Source organism: Epargyreus clarus, unplaced genomic scaffold (assembly GCF_041222505.1).
Source record: "Epargyreus clarus isolate Ecla_fem2 unplaced genomic scaffold, WU_Ecla_fem_2.2 ptg000008l, whole genome shotgun sequence".
NCBI classification, from domain to species: Eukaryota; Metazoa; Arthropoda; class Insecta; order Lepidoptera; family Hesperiidae; genus Epargyreus; species Epargyreus clarus.
The window spans coordinates 10,336,760-10,357,440 of NW_027332216.1; the positions used below are offsets into that span (position 1 = coordinate 10,336,760).

At 35.1% G+C, this 20,681-nt stretch overlaps 1 protein-coding gene across 1 annotated transcript in view; it reads right to left on the bottom strand.

Moving 5' to 3' along the window:
- Window positions 1–20,681, bottom strand: part of rho-5 (rhomboid-5) — a 240,369-nt gene that overhangs the window by 88,776 nt on the left and 130,912 nt on the right. The window contains exon 2 of the mRNA XM_073075970.1: window positions 3,320–3,688. Within this exon, the coding sequence (XP_072932071.1) occupies window positions 3,320–3,688 (369 nt within the window). The remainder of the gene's footprint in view (window positions 1–3,319; window positions 3,689–20,681) is intronic.

Genomic DNA, 20,681 nt, shown 5'->3' on the forward strand with positions numbered 1-20,681 from the left:
CAGAACTGATTCAAAATGTATGGGAAATACGTAAACAAATACAAAAACAGTCATTTTTGTAAAAACTTAAAAACTCATACTAAGGGTAATAATGGTTATAAAAGCAGTGTCGAGTGTTGTTTTCTCGTTTAAAGTAGATGTGGTAAATAGTTATACATACACGCATTTTACATACTTTTATATGTATATATTGTACAAAAAAACATAATGCTATGAGTGAGTAAAAATATAGAGCTACAAACACCACTTGGGTACAGCGAGGCACCTAGTCTATTAGTAAACTCCAAATCTCGCCCAGACTTCAATTTTGACTCCACAACTTCGCAAGGGAGCATACGGCATCTAAAATTAATACCTGTTAGCTAGTTTGTGAATCAATTTCGGTGTAACACGATTGAGCTTCTCTTCAAACTTTGTCCTGCACTATAGTTTCAAATTGCGACATTTTCTTGCACTTAGGTTGGAGATTGGTTTACGCCCGTAAGTCATACATAATCAATCTCTTACCAAGAATAAATGACTAATTTCGCACTTTGGAAGGTTGTTGGTTAAGATTATTTATAACGGATGTTATAAGTCTCCTTATATATAAAATTCTCGTGTCACAATGTTAGTTACCGTACTCCAAAACGGCTTTACCGATTTTCACCAAATTTTATATGCATATTCAGTAGGTCTGAGAATCGGCTACTGTCTTTTTCATACCACTAAGAAATAACGGTTGTTCACCCTTCATTTTTTTTTATTTTTATGGCAACACAACGTTTGCAGGGTCAGCTAGTTCATTATAAATATGTCTTAGTATTCAAAAAAGTTTATAAGTCCATAATATTTCTCTTACCTGAGGCAATACTGAGATAAAAATCTCACTAAAATTTGTCAGCCGCATAAGTTTGAATGATTCCTTTTTTTATAAATATATAATAAACATTTTTAAGCATTTATACATACGCTACATGCTTACGTCCCTTAAAATCATCATTAAGGCTTATTTAAATTATTTCAGATCGAGTCCGAAATCTTTCACGTGACAGATTTTAAAAAGAATTTTTTATGAGAGCAATATATAAAATGCGTACATGTGTAATAGACACAATAAATATTGTTCACAACTATAATTCATAACAAACCCAGTATGGGAGCCAAAATTAACATGCTAATGCACCAAAAAAATTCAAAAGAAAAAAATACTATTATTTCAAGTAAATCTGAAAATGTACTTTAAACTCTATTCCTGAAACTTCACTTAAGATGAGCAGGCGTTATCTTATATAACGTCAGCGGTTTGTTCCCCAATCACGTTATAACGCGATCAAAGCTCACGTTGAACTTTAAGCGAAAGTTCTAGGAGACATTCGGGCTTTAAGAATTTTAGCGAGCTTATAAGAGTTTCTGACAATTCAAGATAAATGAAAGATGTTACTTATGTTTAACATTCAGGACAAATATACGTTATGTGCCTGAAACTCTTTAAGTCTGGTAATTGCGATGGGAAATAATAATTTTTTTAGGCTATCTTTTACCAACTTAGTACTCAGACGTGACAAATTGTCAGTGATTGGGGTCAGGTAAAGCCTCTGTTCTATAACAAGTTAGTTAAAGATGCCCATAAGCAGAAGATGGACAGGTCGGTCCATTAATCTTACAAGAACTACTCAAGCAACTTTCACAATATTGAAGCTACACTTTTGTTTAAGTCTATTTAAATATAACAATTTTTATTTACGTATTGCACCTCAGTGTCTCTTTGAATAGATACGAATAAATGTGTATGTTGGCATCACACACGTTGGTGCCTCATACCACGACATAATCATTCCATCAAAAGTGTGATTACGTCATTGCTAAACCTCTTGAGACAACTATATTCACAATCTGTTAGACAATTCCATCATATTCCGTTTGAGTAAACACCCCACTGGTTCGGAAACGGCATCAATCTTGTATTTCAGAACAATATTGCCCGGATTTTTGAGCAAAAGTCCCAGTTTTATTGTTCATCGAAGATAGCAATTCAAGGCGGTTCTCGGAGCGCCGGAGATTCGGTTTGAATTTAGACCGAGACAAATATTCGTCGGCCAGATGAAACCCATTGTTACAGAATTATTCTACATATACTCGCAGTTAGCTACAGGCTGTGAACTATTTTGTGGCTGGTAAATATTGCAGATAATGCTTATAATCCATAGGCTGTCCATAGCGCTTACGGATAGTAAACTCATATCGCACGCCTGTCTCCTATCAATATTAGTAACAATTTATGCCTGAATCAAACAGCTTAACAACTGTGGTTGATAGACTGTAAAATGTATATACATTTGAGTACAATTTATTCCAAGCATTCAAGTCACCTAATATATAGTTGATGTAAGTGAAATTTTTTAATTTTGCTTTTCAAGCCACGAATTTACCTTATAATTGCTCATAAGTTCGTAACGATTCATGCATTCTTCGTCGTAAACGATTAAAATTACGGGCATCAAGATGAGGGTACCTTATCCTTATCTTATACCATGGAGCTATCACCTTATCACCTATCACCTATTCAGGCTTTGATTGTAATTCATAAACTACATTCTCTGCATCGAAAGACAAGAGAAATAGATACTTCATATTGTTCAAGATATGATTTAACTCATTTAATCCATACATTTATCTGATTAGTCAACAGTCAGTCAGTATTAGCTAGACCCTGGGATTTTGATCTACATATATTAATTATTGACGTGGCTTAATAGACGGCTTACTCGCACTCAATAATAATGACATATGCCGAGATATCATAGCAAATAGTCATGACCGACATGCAGAAACCAGTGAGGAATAGTTTATGATCCTAATTTGTTATTCATTACGTACGAATCTAATGTACATAGCGAATTGAAACTATAACATATGTAGCCTCTGAATATTGTATTTTGATAGACAAAACATAATTTGAAAGGTAGAACGCGGTATGGTTCGACCGGCGAGGTACTATCACTACATCTTCTTCTACGGAGAAACAGCTATGGCGTTATGGTGGCAGGGTGTCGATGCCGGCTGTCTTGCACATAAGGCGACCACCGTAGTCCTCAGGGATAGCAATACATCCTTGATCCGTGATTGGCTTCATAAAGAACATCTGTTCCCTTAACTTCGACTTCGAAAAAGGAGGCGGTTTTATATTGCTGTATGTTTTTTTAGATACGCATTCTAGCTACATGTTCCGTCGATACATAATATTATAATTGACGCTATGGATGAAATAACAGCATTAAGTATCCTGGGCCTGTTCCCTGTAGGCCTCAACATAATAAATTATATTAAAAAAACCTACCTAATATCATCATCATCAGGATGGTGATCCGGTGGCAGGTCAAGGCGGAGGTCACCGAGCGCCCGCGCCGCGTGCCTCCTCCGCCTCTCGTACCACAGCCTTCTTTGTTCCCTCTCGTTGTCCCTCTGGATACCGAAGAACGTTTGCGTTTCCCGCTTGAGGTAGTCTCTGACGGCAACCGTATGCGCTCTCCGCAATCTGACGCCATCTTCCTGTGCTGGTTGCGGCACGGGGTCGGGGGGTGGTTGGGTGGGCGCGGAGGGTGCTGACACCACCCGCGGGGGCGATGCTGGCGCGAGCGGCGCTGATGGAGGACCAGGCGAGCTCTGGCAGGCCAGCTGCGGTGCCAGAAGACCCGCACTTGAACGCCTGTAACAAAGGAGAGGAGAATTAAAACATTTCTTCGATACTTTTATCCGGTCGACTGAAATTGAATAAATTATTTTAGTACCCCTTGAGTAGCAACGGACGCAAATATTTGAATACTAAATATTGTTGAGACAATAGAGTTGAAGCTTACTCTCACACTTTTATGATTATTATGCTATACAGAATTAATATTATCCAAAAAGTTCTTCACAAGATATTGCATTTCAGATTCAAACGTATCTCAGCAACTTCTCAGCCAGTTTCAAAGGCAAAGTCTATATTCTAGGTATACCCATATAACCTGGCCTGGCTATCCAGGAGCGAACATTTATGAATGCGCATTTTACCGATGCACATGTAATCTATATTATAATGAATCAGCGAAGAGATATCGTCTTACTTGCAACGAAAAGAAAGTAAATACGTGTAAGTAATACAACGAAAAGAGATACATGTAGCATATGTTATTCACACAATTTAGAGTTTTAGACGAATCCAATGACACCTCGTAATATGTTAAAATCCAAGCCTAGAATGAGACATACATACGCCAAAGAACATTACCCTCCGCTGGCGGGTGATTATAGTAGTATGACTAGTACGAAAACGCGCAGGGATTTCAGAAATACAATATATTCTTCCATAATCATCAACATTTACAATAATACATCTTTATCCACTTTTTACCACATCTCCATTATGAAAGACATTGCAAAAAATCAGTTGACAATTCATAACTCGAAGCAAGACCGAACATTCCAAAAATATAAAACAGAAAAGTATTTAATAAGTGGTGTAAAGTATTAACAATCGGCAATATAAATTGATCAACGTGATGTGCCTGTAATACTAGTTAAACAAAAAAAAAACGAAAGAAAAATAAGCTAGATATTTTTTTTTTTTCTAGGAAAAGTATCAGTGGCGCAAACTTTAAACCTTGCTAGAGGCGCAAAATTCAACTCTTGCAGAAGCGCTCATGACCCTACGCTGAATATAACATTACTTCGAAATCATACTTCATCGCAGTTAGTTTCAAACTCGACTCCTGAAGAACATCTGGCCTGAATTACTGTAAGCTCGTTCAACAGTACCGTTGAGATAAAGTAGCATGCAATGAATCCATTACTTAGTTCCAAATTACGGCTACAAAATATCGTGTCCTTTGTAAATAGTTTGAGGTTAGTTATATTTATAGCAAGAATAAGCTATGGTCGTGGTTATACTATTGAAGTAGTATAATAAACCATCGTTCATGAGAATACAAAGACAAAAGGTAATTAATTAACCTTTATTTCTAAATTACTATTACGTAATAGTTTACTTAAATGAATAATTTTGATTATTACAAAATGATAAACGACGAACTGCATATTACAATGGTCATTATAGTTAGCAGGGAATCAGCAGGTTTACTGCAATTATTATAGAGAAAAAGGCCTCTCGGATGGCGGTCCGAGATTCTAATATCAGGCACGCACCTCAGATTTTTCTAAAGTTTTGTAAGCATTAGCAATTATTTATCATTTGCTTTAATTGTAAACAAAAATCACGAGGAAACCTGCACTTCTAAATTAAAAAAAAAAGTTCCCGAAAATTGTCTAAAGTCTAGCAATCCCCACTTGCCAATAATGGACTATAAGCCTAAGCCCCTCTCATTATGTGAGACCCGTGCCCAGTAGTAGCACTAGTGACACAGTTATACTCGTATAGGTTGACTATCGTCCTATAAGAGTAGGTACGTACATAGAGTTAAACTGTTTATTTTCAAGCTACAGGGCAAGGGCACTAAAGCGCCGTCTGTTTACATTTGAGCCGTCGTCAGGCGTCACACTCGCTTTGAGTGTAAGTGTACCAGAATTTTTTAAAAGAAAATGCTTACGAAACGACGTGTTGTTAACGGTGCTAAATAGAAATGGGAATATAGATGTACCTACTTACATAAAACACTAAAGTAAAAAATACGTATAGCGTATACTTTTTATGAATGTACCTACGAACAAAGGTTACAGTTCATCTGATTTGAAGTTGTTACAGCAACCTACAAATGCATATATCGAAATGAAAGTAATATGCACATTATTTTATATATATTTTTATCGAGATCGTGTTTATGGATCTTATGAAACTTACTCACAAGCCACTGCATGTAACTCCAAAAAAATAACATTACAAAATTTTCATACAAAAAATTATGCTCTGATTAATTGATTCCAATCGCCATTTTCTTGACCTCAACCAAACCAGAAAAAATGTCATAAACAACTTAAACCAAGCCGCCTTCTATCGGAAAAGAACATTGTTTGCCGATTAACCCAGGGATTTTATAAAAAAGAAATGCTATTATGTGTAGCCGTCTCGAAGCAGTCAATCAATACACAGTTCTACCAACTCTCAACTTAATTGGCTGTTTTCAAAGTCATAACAAGGTTTAAGTCAAAGGTTCATTACCATGAACCGTCATCGTCAAATTGTACGGAATGATCCGATATTTCCGACAGCAATTCCAACGCAAATCAATTTTCAGTGATTGAAAGTCAATAATTGAAAATGGTCCCGGACAATTCCGTTTTAAGGATGAACATCCCAGTTATGTCGGTGAATTCATGTTCGATAAACGAAAATCAACACGATAATTTCGGTTTCGATGCAACCCTTTTATATGTCTCATTGTATAGTATCTCAACTATAGACAGCTTGGAGTTCGCTAGATACTTCCACCGTTACTCCAATATCAGTTTGATGAAATATACCATCTGGAGCAAATACGGAACCATTTAGAAGAAAAAAAATACATAAAGACAGGCGTAGCAGAAACATATTAAAAAAAATATTTGTCTGCTATTTAAATCATATAAAATGTTTTTTCTTCTTTCATACAAATCAAAAAAAATAATTTTGTAGACCGACATTTTCTTAAATTATCATTGATTAATTAATGTATGTTATGTAGTTAATTAATGTGTCATGATAAATATCATAGAAGTACTAAGCAGGTGAAACAAAATACGAAAATCTTAATCTTCCTATACACTATATTAAACAACCGAACTTTCAAACCTTTATTGTGTAACAAACCCGATCAATATATCCCAAAGCATGTCCGTCATTAATCCCCAACTTTGATAATAATATCAAAATGTCATTTAGTGGATCTAGGACAAACTTTCAAAGTGTCAACACAATTCGGTCGATGAGGAACTCCTAATAAGCATGCAACAACCGAACTCGTTCGAAATCCCGCACAAAGACGAATTATGTCAAAAGTTACCGGCAATTTAACGTTCGGAGCTCACGTCTGTAATCAGCCGTAGGTGTTTTCGTAGAAGTTTTGTGCAGCTTAAAATCTCTGTTGTGTTTACGAACTCAGTGTGGATGGAGGATTTTAAAGTTTCTCATTTTAAATGAAGTTATTTTTTCAAGATGTGTTTCACCGCTTCTTCTCCCTAACCTTGCGAAGTGGTGGTAGATTATTGACATTCAAAAATAATTCTGCTTTTGGCTGTGATGGAAAATTATGTAATTTGAAACTGACCGTGGAAACACCACTACACCTATTTCTAGCTTATATGAGCAGTTTACATTATTCAACGCTGATCTATTATGGCTTGTAATGCATATTTGATGCATCTTAATCCTCAAAGGCAGCAATACGCCTGTGGGTAATCTTAGGTGGCGGTACCCATTGTGGTTCAACACCGGAAGGACCACCGTCACATCATCTGCCTAATAACAATCAACATTAAGTTACGCGCTGGTTTATTCCGCTTTAAAGGGTGTGGAAAGACTTATTCTAGAGGCGCTCCAAATTACTAAAAGGTAGACTGCATGCTCGTTTCCTACTTCAATATTATAAAAAAATCCTTAAATGTAGCAACTTATCCGTGGCTGATCTTAGGCAGACTCCTAAGTCTATTTATTTTTAACAGATGTCTTTGGATATCGGCATCCATTCCCTATCAGTTACATTGAATATGTATTGATATCCACATATCTCCATTTTGTCATTATGTATTAAAGGTTGATTACAAATGTCCATGGGCGGCAGTAGCCACTCGTCAGCTACTCCTATATTATAAAATAAAATGTCAAGACACCGTTAAAATTAAGCTACTACCAGTAACCAGTAACTATTTAGTGTTTCGGTATTACGCACTGAGCGTTATTTATGTCTCCGTCTAGGAATGCGATCGCAGTGTATTAAGGGAGCAGGTGTGTGGAGCGACGTAATAATTTGCACAGACGCGAACAATTTACGTAAATCAGGATTATAGTGACGTCACACCTCGATTTATATAGACGGCCCGATTTATAGGAATCTTGCGACTTCCGCGTTTAAACAATGTAATTGAAACCCGCCGGAAAATGTTGTAATTAACTCATGCGTAGTAGTGCCTCTATATTGTGGGTCGACGAACATACAATAAAATATTTCTTTAGCGCTCAGATGTACAAGATAATAAAACACAAGACACACATTTTTTACATGTTAAGGATGTATTATTTAAAGAACCCAAGAACCTTGCGTCATAAACGGGTATGGTATACAATAAATCACTTGTTGGTTACAGAAGCACGCGTACATGTGCATGGGCAGCAGTGACCAACTCCAAACAGAATCTGAAAGACAAGTACAGGTGACTCTTGATCGGTTAAATGGTCGCCTCATATTTAAATCATCTGGCATCCGCAACCTCCCTTCAAAACGTAATAACCGCTTCATTCTAAAAATAGGTGTGACAGTCGTACCAAAATTTGAAGGTTTTATTAATCCCCTGGGTTCTTGAATTTTATTCAAAATCTCATAATTACTTTGACGACGTAGGAGTAATGGTAATAACTAAGATAGAGTTATTGCGCCACTCGGCACGCCAGAGCTGTGTCTTTGAAATATACCTTATTATTGTGTAGTAAAGTGCCGTCTGAATAACGGATTAAGCTTTCGTTAAGATACGGTATCACCTTCACGTGTGCGGTTTGAGCTTTTAAGGGTTGACGAACTAAAAATAAAACGCCTAAAATAACTTCAAAGAGTTAGTTAGTGGTATAACGTGAAAATAATATGCAGAATATTCTCAACAAAAATCTAACACTCCTTTCTACTTTCAACAAGTGTAATATACAAGCTGTGTTTAATTGCTACTTTTAAGAAATAAATTATCTGCCAAGTACCAAATCAATTGTAATGCGCAATGTGAAATGCACTACAAAAATATTACACACATAAGCTGTAAATGGAATCATTCCAAATCATGAAATTTTCCACATATGCAAGGGTTCTGTGACGAATCTTTAGACAAAAGTGCAAGTCTTCCGGCTAAACCATCAGATCAACTCACTGTTATAATATTTCATTGGCGTCCAATTTTCACATGCATTACAAACTTCAGCTCAATCAGATACCGGTAAGTGGATCTTTAATTTGCAAGACATTACAGAAAGACACCGGAACAGGTGAAACTAAATAAAATCTTGTAATAATAAATAAATTCTTATATTAATGAAACTATGATTGCTATGATTATGTTTATTTTTTTTGTTTTATTTCTTGTTTTATTTAATTTGTACTAAAATAAAATATCATATTTTTTACTAAATAAACATCCCAAAATATAGAAGCAACCCTACTAGATAAAAGCGTGGGTATATCTCAACGATGTCTCTAAATCAAGGTTCATACCAGAGCTTAAGAAAAACAGAAATTCTTTGTTCATTATTCATTTCGTTTGAAAAGAAAAGTCTTTATTGCACTGCGTGGATAAGATACAATAGCTGACTTAATAGCTCTCGGGATTTCTCTAAGAACTGAAAATATTTGTTGCTATGCTTACGTACTGATACAATATCATTAAAGAACATTATTGAGTTATTAATGCACTAGAGACTATAAAAGCAAAAATGGAAGATTTTATATCAATGTGTTCATAAAATATTACCTTTCTTGAATTTAAATATGAAGTGCAAAAAAAATATTGGACTAAAAGAAAATATTTCAAATATACAATGTTATATTATGGATAATATATAGTTGGATTATTTTTTTCAAAGTATTTTTTTTTTCAAAGTAATATGTTTTTCTTAAAGTTTTTAGAAAAATGAAAATTTCCTAAGTATAAATTCAGACTCTAGGACTAAAGTCCAAGTTTGCTTTGAATTGACTTAAATTAAAAATTAAAAAGATCCACAAGATATTTAGATGGGCTTTAGTTTACGTAACCTGAAACTTTCTACTGAAAAGGTGCAACGTCAATATTGAAGAAAACGAATGATAGAATGGCATTCCAAAAATTTTAAATTATTTCTCTTGAGAATTTCAAAGTAATCGGTATTCTTGACGCAAAGTCAATTGGCAATATCGGAATTTATGACACTACCCATATTAGAGGAATATTCCTGATGGGATTCACCTAGACTAGATCATAAAATTATTCACCTGAGGAAGTCTGTCGATTCGGCTATTCTATTTAAGTACGATAAAATACCTTTATTTTACTAAAAGAGAGCACAATAAGACAACGAATTTGCTAATCATTGTCAATAAGTTCACGATCTACAAGAAATTGCGTGAAAAAAATTGTAAAGTAAGATCATAATTCGTACCTCTTTAAAATTTCAGCTAGTGACTATTTGAAAATTAGTAACCTTATTTAGAATTCCTAACACAACTTTTAAGGGAAGATCAAATTTGGTGCAGCATCTTGGACGTATCCCGAACATTTAAGATGCTCAAACCGTAAGTAAATAATTCAAGTAGAATGCTGTCAGCGCACAATATAATTTGAAAAGAAAATCTGGTGAAAATATCTGCATTACTTCCATAGATTCAGGACTTAATATGTACTAAGATATACGTCAATTGAGAAACACCGATAGAATCGCCGTATCATATCTCGGATGTCTTTCGTACATGTAAAAGTTTCTACTACTTACTATTATTGCAGTATTATAATCAATTTAATTTTCAGTTATAATGGCAATACACCATTCATGTCATCCACGACTTATTACCAATTTGTACTACGCGAATATTTCACATATCAAATATTAATCAATTCAAGATGGTGTTAGTATGAAGCAGGGTGAAACGACCAGTCTATATCCCTATATACTTAATCTCTTGTTTAAAAATACTTTAGGGATATTTTGTTATTTTTATTATATGTACTGCTGTTCTCCTGATGCACTGGCTCGACAACTCACTTTGTGCGCAGGCGGCCGTCCACTCTCAACCTTGGCTCTCACGATATTGACGCCGCGCGCCCCGCCACAGCGTGAGCACGAGACAGTGTTTACAGCTGTGCTGTACTTTAATTAAAAGTCATAATACAAACACTACATTATTCCTTAGCGCTCCTTACCAATTTAATATAACGGAAAAAATATGCTTTAATTTAAGATAGCATTAAATCTCGGTAAATGTACCTAGTTATATTATTCTGATAGATGTGCAGTTCTTTGCATATCCATCTAACAAACGACTCCAAAGATTTGCCGCGGCACGTCCCGAACGTCTTCTGCGTGCATTTAAAATGCACAGCGAGCACCCAATAATTCAAGTTGAACGCCGCTGTCGCTTCAAGCGATTTATTAAAAACATGTACGTAAATAAATCTAGCGCAAATTTCTAGCGATTAGCGCTGATGCTTTCAAAGTTTCTTCGGAACTGTGTGTATTGATTTATGTTCCTTATGTTACTAAGTAAATTGCTGTTCAATTACCTCATCTTTTCATTTATTTATACTAGCTGACCCAGCAAACGTTGTTTTGCCATATAAATAAAAAATGTTAAGGGTAAGCAACCCTTATCACTTAGGGGTATGAAAAATAGATAGTAGCCGATTCTCAGACCTATGGAATATGCATATAAAATTTGGTGAAAATCGGTAAAGCCGTTCCGGAGGAGTACGGTAACTTACATTGTGACACGAGAATTTTATATATAAGATGTTATTCTTACTTATATTTGAATGATTTACCAATATTAAAAAACATTCGTCAAAAGAAACATTTATTTTTGTTAGTATTACTAATCGAACCAAATAATTGTTGGTTTGGTTAACAGATATAATGTTATTTCGCTGTTTTTATTTTCATTTTATTTTTATATACATTTAAATAAACCTAGTGATGAGGCAGACTAGCTAAGCCAGACATATAGAACTCAATAGACTAACTTATGGAAAGTGGCTACCGTCCCTTGTGCATACTTCCTAATACTAAATAAGTAGCCAGTGCATCGCTTTAAATTTGAAATAAACACTCTATTTACACTTTTTAAAGAACGCAGTCCTGATAATACTTCCGTAGAAATTTTAACATTTTAAATCGAATGGGAATCGTAAAGAAGCTCAATGATGCTACAAGTCCAAGTTTTAATTGGAATTACGTAATACTATGTTCGGTATGTTATAATTTGAAATTTTATTCGAGAACGTGGGCGTTCTTTATTTAAATTTAAAATTAAAATTCTATGCTATAATTTAAAAACTCATTACATATTTAATACAACGATTACTTTGTAAACTTTGAGCTTGTACATAAATAATAGTACTTTAAAAATATTGTATGCAATATTTAAAGTACGAATAATGCTTTCACTAAAATATTACAGCTACCTAGTTTCCCTTACGGCAAAGATGGCGGAGATAAGTAATGCCTTTTATTTTATTACCTTGTCGCACGCTATTCAGTGGAGAATTTTAAGTATATTTCAAGTGGTTAGACTGGAATAAATAGATTTCATAAAATCTATACTTATGAAAGGGTTATTGTAATACTTTATCTATGATTACATGCAATAGAATACTTTTCAATGACCGTTCATTATAAAATGATGGTGTTCGTTTTAAAGGTAAGGTTAATATCACGATCCACGTAGCATGGTGGTCACCGTGCCGCTCTGACACATGGTTCCAGGTTCGACTCCCGGCCAGGATTTCTATATTTAACTCATTATGTTAATGGTTCCAACGACGCAGGAAAATCCTAGTGTGAGTCAAACGTTACTTATATTTATAATAAATGTGGATATTTTTGAACGTTGGACTAGTATATTAAACCACGTAAATATGAAACTAGAATTCTAATTTTACTATCTCTAAAATAAAGTGTACCTAAAAGTAGCAGACTATGTTTGACGAGGTACTGTAATAAATACTAATGAGTTAAATTAGAAATAGCTACATATTTCAAAGTTTATATAGGAGTTAATTAAAAAAATTCAACATAAACCAAAAATAATGAGATAAGATTATAATAGGAAAAGGTAACAGTAATAATAATAACTATATGTTTTTGTTTTCGAATTATTGTAATGTTTTGAATTAATAAATAATTTATATAGCCAATTACTTTCTTAAAAAACTAAAATTATAATAACCTCTCTTCTTTTGGGAAGTCGGTTAAAAGATAAGAACATTTTTAAAGATTACGAGTAAAAACTCCACTGTCTCTAGCGTAGCAATAAAAAATTCTAAGTCTATGATCTCGCGCGCGGAGTATCCGACCTTTGTTATTATTTCTCTGGTAGCGTGCGAAGAAACAATATAATTGATCGCCTCGCTTATCAATGCCATCTTCCGTAACGGAAATTAAGGTATCGTTTAGCAGTTTTACGCCTAATGTTGGGCCTAAGGACATTTTTTTTTATAATATAGAAGTAGCAGACGAGCATGCAGCCCACCTGATGGTAAGTGGCTATTGCCGCCCATGGACATTTGTAATCAACCCCAGATAGGATTAGATATTCCTACCTGAGGTCGGCAACAGATGCGCCGCTACCCTTGAGGACTAAGCTGGAACGCCTCGAAAAAGTATGTCTTCCTTATTACACCCTTCAAACCGGAACACAGCAGTGCCTAACATTGCTGTTATTAGGTAGAAATAGGTGTGGCGGTGGTGCCGCCATAGTGGAACCACAATGGGTTCTACCACCTTCAAATTAGTAAAATTAGTAAAGATTACTCACTCCTAACAAGAAAATGTAACTAGTTTTGAGAATTGAAATAATTGCGTTAAAAAGTTTTGCCACGTCTCCGTGCTAAAATGACCTTAAAATATTTGAAATATTTATTTATTATGTAAATTACGCAGTATTAGTTATTTAAGAATTAAAAAACAAAATTGAAAGATCTGCCGTTTGTGGCTTCATTCAATTTTTAGGCGGCGAATTATCTTTACTTATCAAAGCTGTCACCACGTGTCATTAACGACTTACGTAAGTACGTCACTGGCAGTCGACGGTAGTCGCCGCCTCGTCAGCGACCATCAGGGTCTATCTGACAGAACTACCGTTCGTGACTTATACCCTAACCCTTCGGCCACAAATTCGTCGGTACAAGAGACAAATAAAAGGTGACAAGCTTCAAGAACAAATATGTATAGAGCGCCACCTCACGAGCCACAGCAGTGTGCGATCCGAAACAAAACTGAAAAACGGACAAAATCCGAGCCGCTTGTAACTAAGCAAATTTCTGTGGCCCAGCAGTAAACGTCAAATAAATTACATTATTGTACTAGTATCTAACTCGTCATACAGTTTGTGTTATAGCCCTTATTACTATAGTAAAACTTCTGAATACCCAAGAAAATATTTCTTGAAACGTAAACCGTACGTCCTTGACACTGTCAGTAAATGTTTATCTTTGCAAGGTTACAGTGAACTTGTTAAGGAGTGGATTATAAAGGTTTAAAAATTATACGAAATTTTTCAACGAACTTAAAGTTTTACAATTTACAAGACAAGTAAAAATCTAGAGCTGCTCATTAAATATTTATCACAACGAAATTCGTGTTTTATTTTAAAGTTTTTTAAACCTGTTAAAGTTTTATAACATATTTATATAAATTTATTACTTTATAAATATTACCTAGGTTAGTTACATTTAATTCTATTGATACTATCTGATATATTTTTTCATATTCAAGGAGGGAGCCTAGATGTTAAGAAACTCGGCCTCTCTCTCGAGGGGTCCGAGGTTCAAATCCCAGACACGCACGTCCGATTTTTCAAAGTTATGTGTGTATTAGAAATTAATATTTCATTTGCTTAAACAGTGAAGGAAAACATCGTGAGGAAACCAGCATATCTGAGAAATCCTAAAAAAAGGTTTTCAAAGGTATGTGAAGTCTACTAACACGCACTTGGCCTGCGCGGTGGACAATAGCCTAATCCTTCTCATTCTGAGAGGAGACCCGTGCCCAGCAGTCGCACAGTAATGGGTTGATGAAATATTTTAAAATTTTTAGCCGTTTTCGTATATGGATGACTAGTTTTTGCCCGCGGCTTCGCCCGCGTTTAAAAGAAAATAATATAACATACTAACATACATAAAACTGAAAATTCGTACCTTCAACTTTGCTAAAGATCATAAATCACTTGATCAAATGCATAGTTTAAGATTCAATCCTTACTAATATCGATTATAATAATCGATGTTTTGGGTCCAAAAGATCGATTCTCCGATTAATCGATCTTAGATCGCCATCCCTAGTTCCCGTGGGATTTCCGGGATAAAAACTATCCTATATCCTTTCTCGGGTCTCAGACTGTCTTTGTACTAAATTTTATTAAAATCGGTTCAGTGGTTTGGGCGTGAAGAAGAGACAACCAGATAGACAGACAGAGTTACTTTCGGATTTATAATATTAAAGTAAGGATAAGCATTTTGAACGGAAGAATGGTAGTTAGTAAATAAATGTTGCAACGTAATATATTTTATTTCGGAAACTACTTAAAATTCCTTTCATAGCGTGCTATGTAGCAATATAATAGATAGCTTCGTTTATCAATGCCATCTATTCGGTAACGGAAAGTAGGGATATCGTTTAGCTAACAGTTTGCTTCAGTTGAAACTTTGTGGGCAACTCTTTCATGTTAGAAGTTACGAACGTGATTTGTATGACCACCGATATTTTCACCTCCAAGGTTAGACTTGTTGTGTTAAAATCAAAGACCTGAAGGTACAATACAGGTCTGTGGTTAAAATACTTTTCAGCATTTTTTATTTTGTTACTAGGATTCCCCGTATCGTCAGTGCCGTTGATAAAATAGTTTGATTTTAATTCTTTACTCTATCTGCCTGAACAGGGAGCGATCCCAGAACTCTCTGTCAGAGTTATCCAATGATTGCTCCTCGTTACCTGTCATCAATGTACACAATAAAGCAGATTTTCAGAGTCATTTGCGGACTTTCAGTTAACCCAAGGTATTATTTGAAATAACTTCTTTTCTGTAATGCTCATACCTTAGGGTACTTCCACAAGAGCAATAAATAGTTAATGACGACGGCATTCGTTGACGTGACCTGTCGCTCGTGTGTTATCTTCCTTATATTTAAAAACAGGTTCCGAGTCGAAAAAATACGCTGATTTAAGCTAAATTTTGTTAAATTAAAACATTGAACTACCTTAAAAAATATAGTAAATCGTACAATGAGTTCACTTTGTATCGAAAATTTTGTTTTATTTTAAACAAAATAGGTTGGTCTGTATCATATAACACAAATAGCTAAACTGAATAGTTGAACGAAGCTTTTATGAACACTGAATACGATGCAATGAACGTGAAATCACTTTTTAGAGCCTTGATTAATTTTCACGGCTTTTGAGTCTACACAAAATCGGCCATCGAAATTTCCAAGTTATTGAGCACAAAAATATTCAAAGACAGAATACCGATGGAATTTTGAAAGCAAGCTTGAACGCAAAGCGATCGATTTTTATCGAAAATATCCGGAAACTTTTTAAAGATCGATCGAAAAATTATAAATTTGCTCACGAATAAAACTGTAAATGTATTTTTGACCTAATTGATACCGTACTTCCAAGTAACCTGTACCCTTACCATGAGTTTTTACGTTTTGACAAATATGTCTGTTGTTTGGTATTTGTTTACGTATTTGTCCATACAATTTCCAATCAGCGCCTCTAGCGGATTGTATCAGAACTATAGTGTGAGTAACGTAACATTAAATGTCTAAATTGACAAAATGGCGCTTTATGTTTTGTCTCTCTTTTTTGCGAACATGTGAGGCAGACAAACAGACTCTCTTACTTATTGTTACGTTTACTCAGTCTACTAAGCAAACGGAACAGAATAATGGATTGAGTAAACGTAACGTAAAATTGTGGGATGTTTTGAAAACTCATGGTAAGGGTACTGATGATAACAACGGACACTGGTGTTTATGTAGATATCTATATAATTAATATTACATGGGTTTAAATTGCTACCTGTTAGTGGCTTTGAATATGTTGCTACATCTGGAAACTAAGTTGCAATGCACCAGAATTGTATATTTAACCACACGCCTTAAACTAGAATACAGTAGCAATCGTCGCTTCTGTCACTGCTGTTATACCCAAAAATAGGTGTGGCTCTAATACTCTCTAAGCAGAACCACGAAGGATTTTACCGCCTTGATATTTGTAAAGCGTATATTAATTTCATTGTTTTTATTTAACCTGAAATATAGTACATTAGAGAGTAGACCATAATGATGTTGAAAGTTAAGGTCAATGAATTTTAAACGTTGAATTAAAACAAAGTTAAAACCCAACTAGAGTTAAATCATTTCTTCCGGAGTGAGACATAATTAATTACAACGTTGCAATTTTAATTGCTCAACAATTCGGATTTTCGATTAAAACTCTCAGAAAAACTTACCGCAAAGATTCTACTAGTACAGGTAGAAGTTGCAAATTTTCGTCGTGTGCTCCAATGAATAAATAATGCAGCAGCTGATGCACTAAGAAGTTTCTCATGAAGCTCTTTACATCCGTGCGAGCAAGTATTAGCCACAGCTTGTAACTATGTAGCTAATCCTTATCATCATCAACCCATTACTGGCACACTGCTGGGCACGGGTCTCCTCTCAGAATGAGAAGGATTAGGCCATAGTTCACTGCGTTGGCCAAGTACGAATTGGTAGACTTCACAAACGTTTGACACTTTTTTAAGATTTCTCAGGTTTCCCTTCACCGACCTCGCCGACCGACGTCACGATTAAGCTAGTGATAATAATTTCTAATACGGACATAACTTTAAAAATCAGAGGTGCGTTCCTGGGATTTGAAACTCAGACCGATTAAGAGGCCGAGTTTATTAACCACTAGGTTATCAATGCTGTAGCTAATTCTACGACATAAAAAATAATTTGAGACGTTATGTAAATATTTTCCCATGTAAATACCTGTTTTCTGATGTACATTATTTTTAGTTAGTTAATTATGCATGAAGGTACAAGCATTCCATGAATAATACCGACGTAATCTCATTATTCTTTACGCAAAATAAAATATACCTTCCTGGTTTTGCGCTGATGAGATTTAAGTTACATCTGTCTTGAAAGCTTAAAAGTAACTAATCTAAAAAGTAAATAATTCTCTTACACTTCATCATCTAAAAGCCTTTTTAATTCATTACGCCTACTATTCTGGACTACATAAACACGGAAAAGTAAACTCTGTTCTCTAGCACACATAATAACTAAAGAAAAGTAAACTTTGTACATAATCGACACATCGACGGCTTAACGTGCCCTCCGAAGCACGGAAACGCGCATGAAATTTTTGCCACTAGCGGTCACCCATCCAACTCCCGACCGCGCCCGACGCTGCTTAACTTTATTGATTGTTTTCAATCAACACAGCTAGCGGGGCTATGCGCGATTCGTGTTACGTGTACGTTACGAACGTGTTAACGTAACAATAAGTAAGTGCTCAAGTCTTTTTGTCTGCCTCATATGTTCGCAAAAAAGAGAGACAAAACATAAAGCGCCATTTTGTCAATTTAGACATTTAATGTTAGGTTTCTGACGCTGACGGTTCTGATACAATCCGCTAGGGGCGCTGATTGGATATTGTATGGGCAAATACGTAAACAAATACCAAAATAGTCATATTTAACGAAACGTAAAAACTCATAGTAAGGGTACAGATCGAAGTGCTTTAAGGACACTGCTACATTCGAATTCTCTAAGGACCTGCATGCTTTAGAATATATTTCCTAAATTTCTCTAAGCATTCTATAAAACCTTTCCTCTGTACATAAAATGCGGCAAATTTGCGCCATCGGATCGAGGCACTCAGAGGAATAAATGCTTCATTCAGTATTCAATGCATTAATGTTAAATATAAGCTATTATCCTAGATTTATGTTAGTAGGTTAATATCTATACTAATGTAAACAAAAACGCTTTAATTAAATCTAATACAGAAATATATTCTTAGTCTGCTTGTATAAATTATATAATGGAATATTTACTTAATATTGTAGTTATATGACTTACTTATGAATATTTAGGTACCACACCCTCCAGTGTAGAGTAACAGTGTAGAGTAACAGTTATATTTCGAGTACTACAGGTATAGAAGTATACCTACCACCATACTACCGGTCCTAAAGTAACAACTAATCAACTGTAAATAGGACTCATGGACTATTTAGATTAAGAAGTAGGTGTAATGGCAATAATCATTTGATATTAAGCAAACAGCGTCCTCGTTTGCGTATTATATCGAATAAGGAAATAGACGAACGAGAGCACTACAGAAAGACACATTTACGTACTAGTAACAGCATAGTCACGTATTTCGGCATAAATATTTATAGCGAGTTCTTCTGAAATAGTTCTGTGCCACTGTAATACACTCAGCGTCGCAAATTATTCATGCGGATAAAAGTGGAAAAAATATCTGAAATGATGCAGTCGTGTTTCATAAAATATACGATTTTCAAAGTAAATCTACTGGCAATATAAAACTTTAATCAAAATATGCCAATTCGTTTGAAAATTTTGGAATATACAGACACATTTTTATAAAGCTCTTCAGTTCTTATTAATATTCTGTGAAATACATTTTAATGTTAATTAAATATTTCTGAAGGTGGTAGAACCTTCTGTGACTCAACTACGGCGAACTGCCACCTATTTCTAACTGATAACAGTAGTGTTAAGCGCTGCTGTTTTGGTTTGATGGGTATGTTAAGGGAGACATACTTTTCCGTGGCGTTCCACCTTAGTCGTCAGGGGAAGCAGCGCATTTGTGATCGACCTCAAGTAGGATTATAATCTTATCTGGGGTTGATGACAAATAACCAAGGATGGCAATAGCCACTTACTATCAGAGTGGCTATGCTTGTTTGCTACTCCACAAATTAAAAAAACTTCGACTTTCCTTTTGAGATATTTTCAAAGTTACAACTTGCATGCAGTGAACGTCGTAAATCCAATACAAAAACCTTTCCGACTGCACGTACGTTTGACATTGTATTGTGGGCGCCCTTTAGCAAAACGAAGGCAAACTTTAGACAGTTTGGAAGTTTTCAACAACATTTCACTTCCTGACTGAAATAACCACGTAAGCATTTTGTACACAACCCATAAGTCGAGGAAACGACATCGTTATACTATCACATCGAGTAACTATTATATTTTACAGGTTGTCAAGGTAAACCTTACGGCTGATCGGATATATTTGTAGTATTTTTATAACATTTGAGTAGCAAACGAGCTTGCAGTCTACCTGATTATATGAAGCCGAAAATACACTGGCGCCTATGGACAACTCCATATAGCTCGAATTCTGCCTGAAACCAATCTGAGACGAGTTACCACTCCTGAGGACTGAGATGGTCATATGTACCTTAAGTTAGCCGACATCCACACCATTCTAACTACACGCTAGGAATGGGTTACTACCTTTCAAACATCTTAAAATAGTTGCAGAAGTTTGCAATACTTGAATCAGTTTCTCCTATTAGATTACGATCTATTATAAACTCTGTCTGGTCACAGCGCTTGCATCTCTCTACTGGGCGTACAATTGAGTACTAATAACACATTTTATTTTTATTATTTTGTACCAAAAAAAATATTTAATAATGATATAAAAATCTATAGAATCTATAGAATACCCATCTATAGAATACCCATCAGAAATCGGCATGAAAAATACACAAACAACGACACATAATTCAATGTACACAAAAACA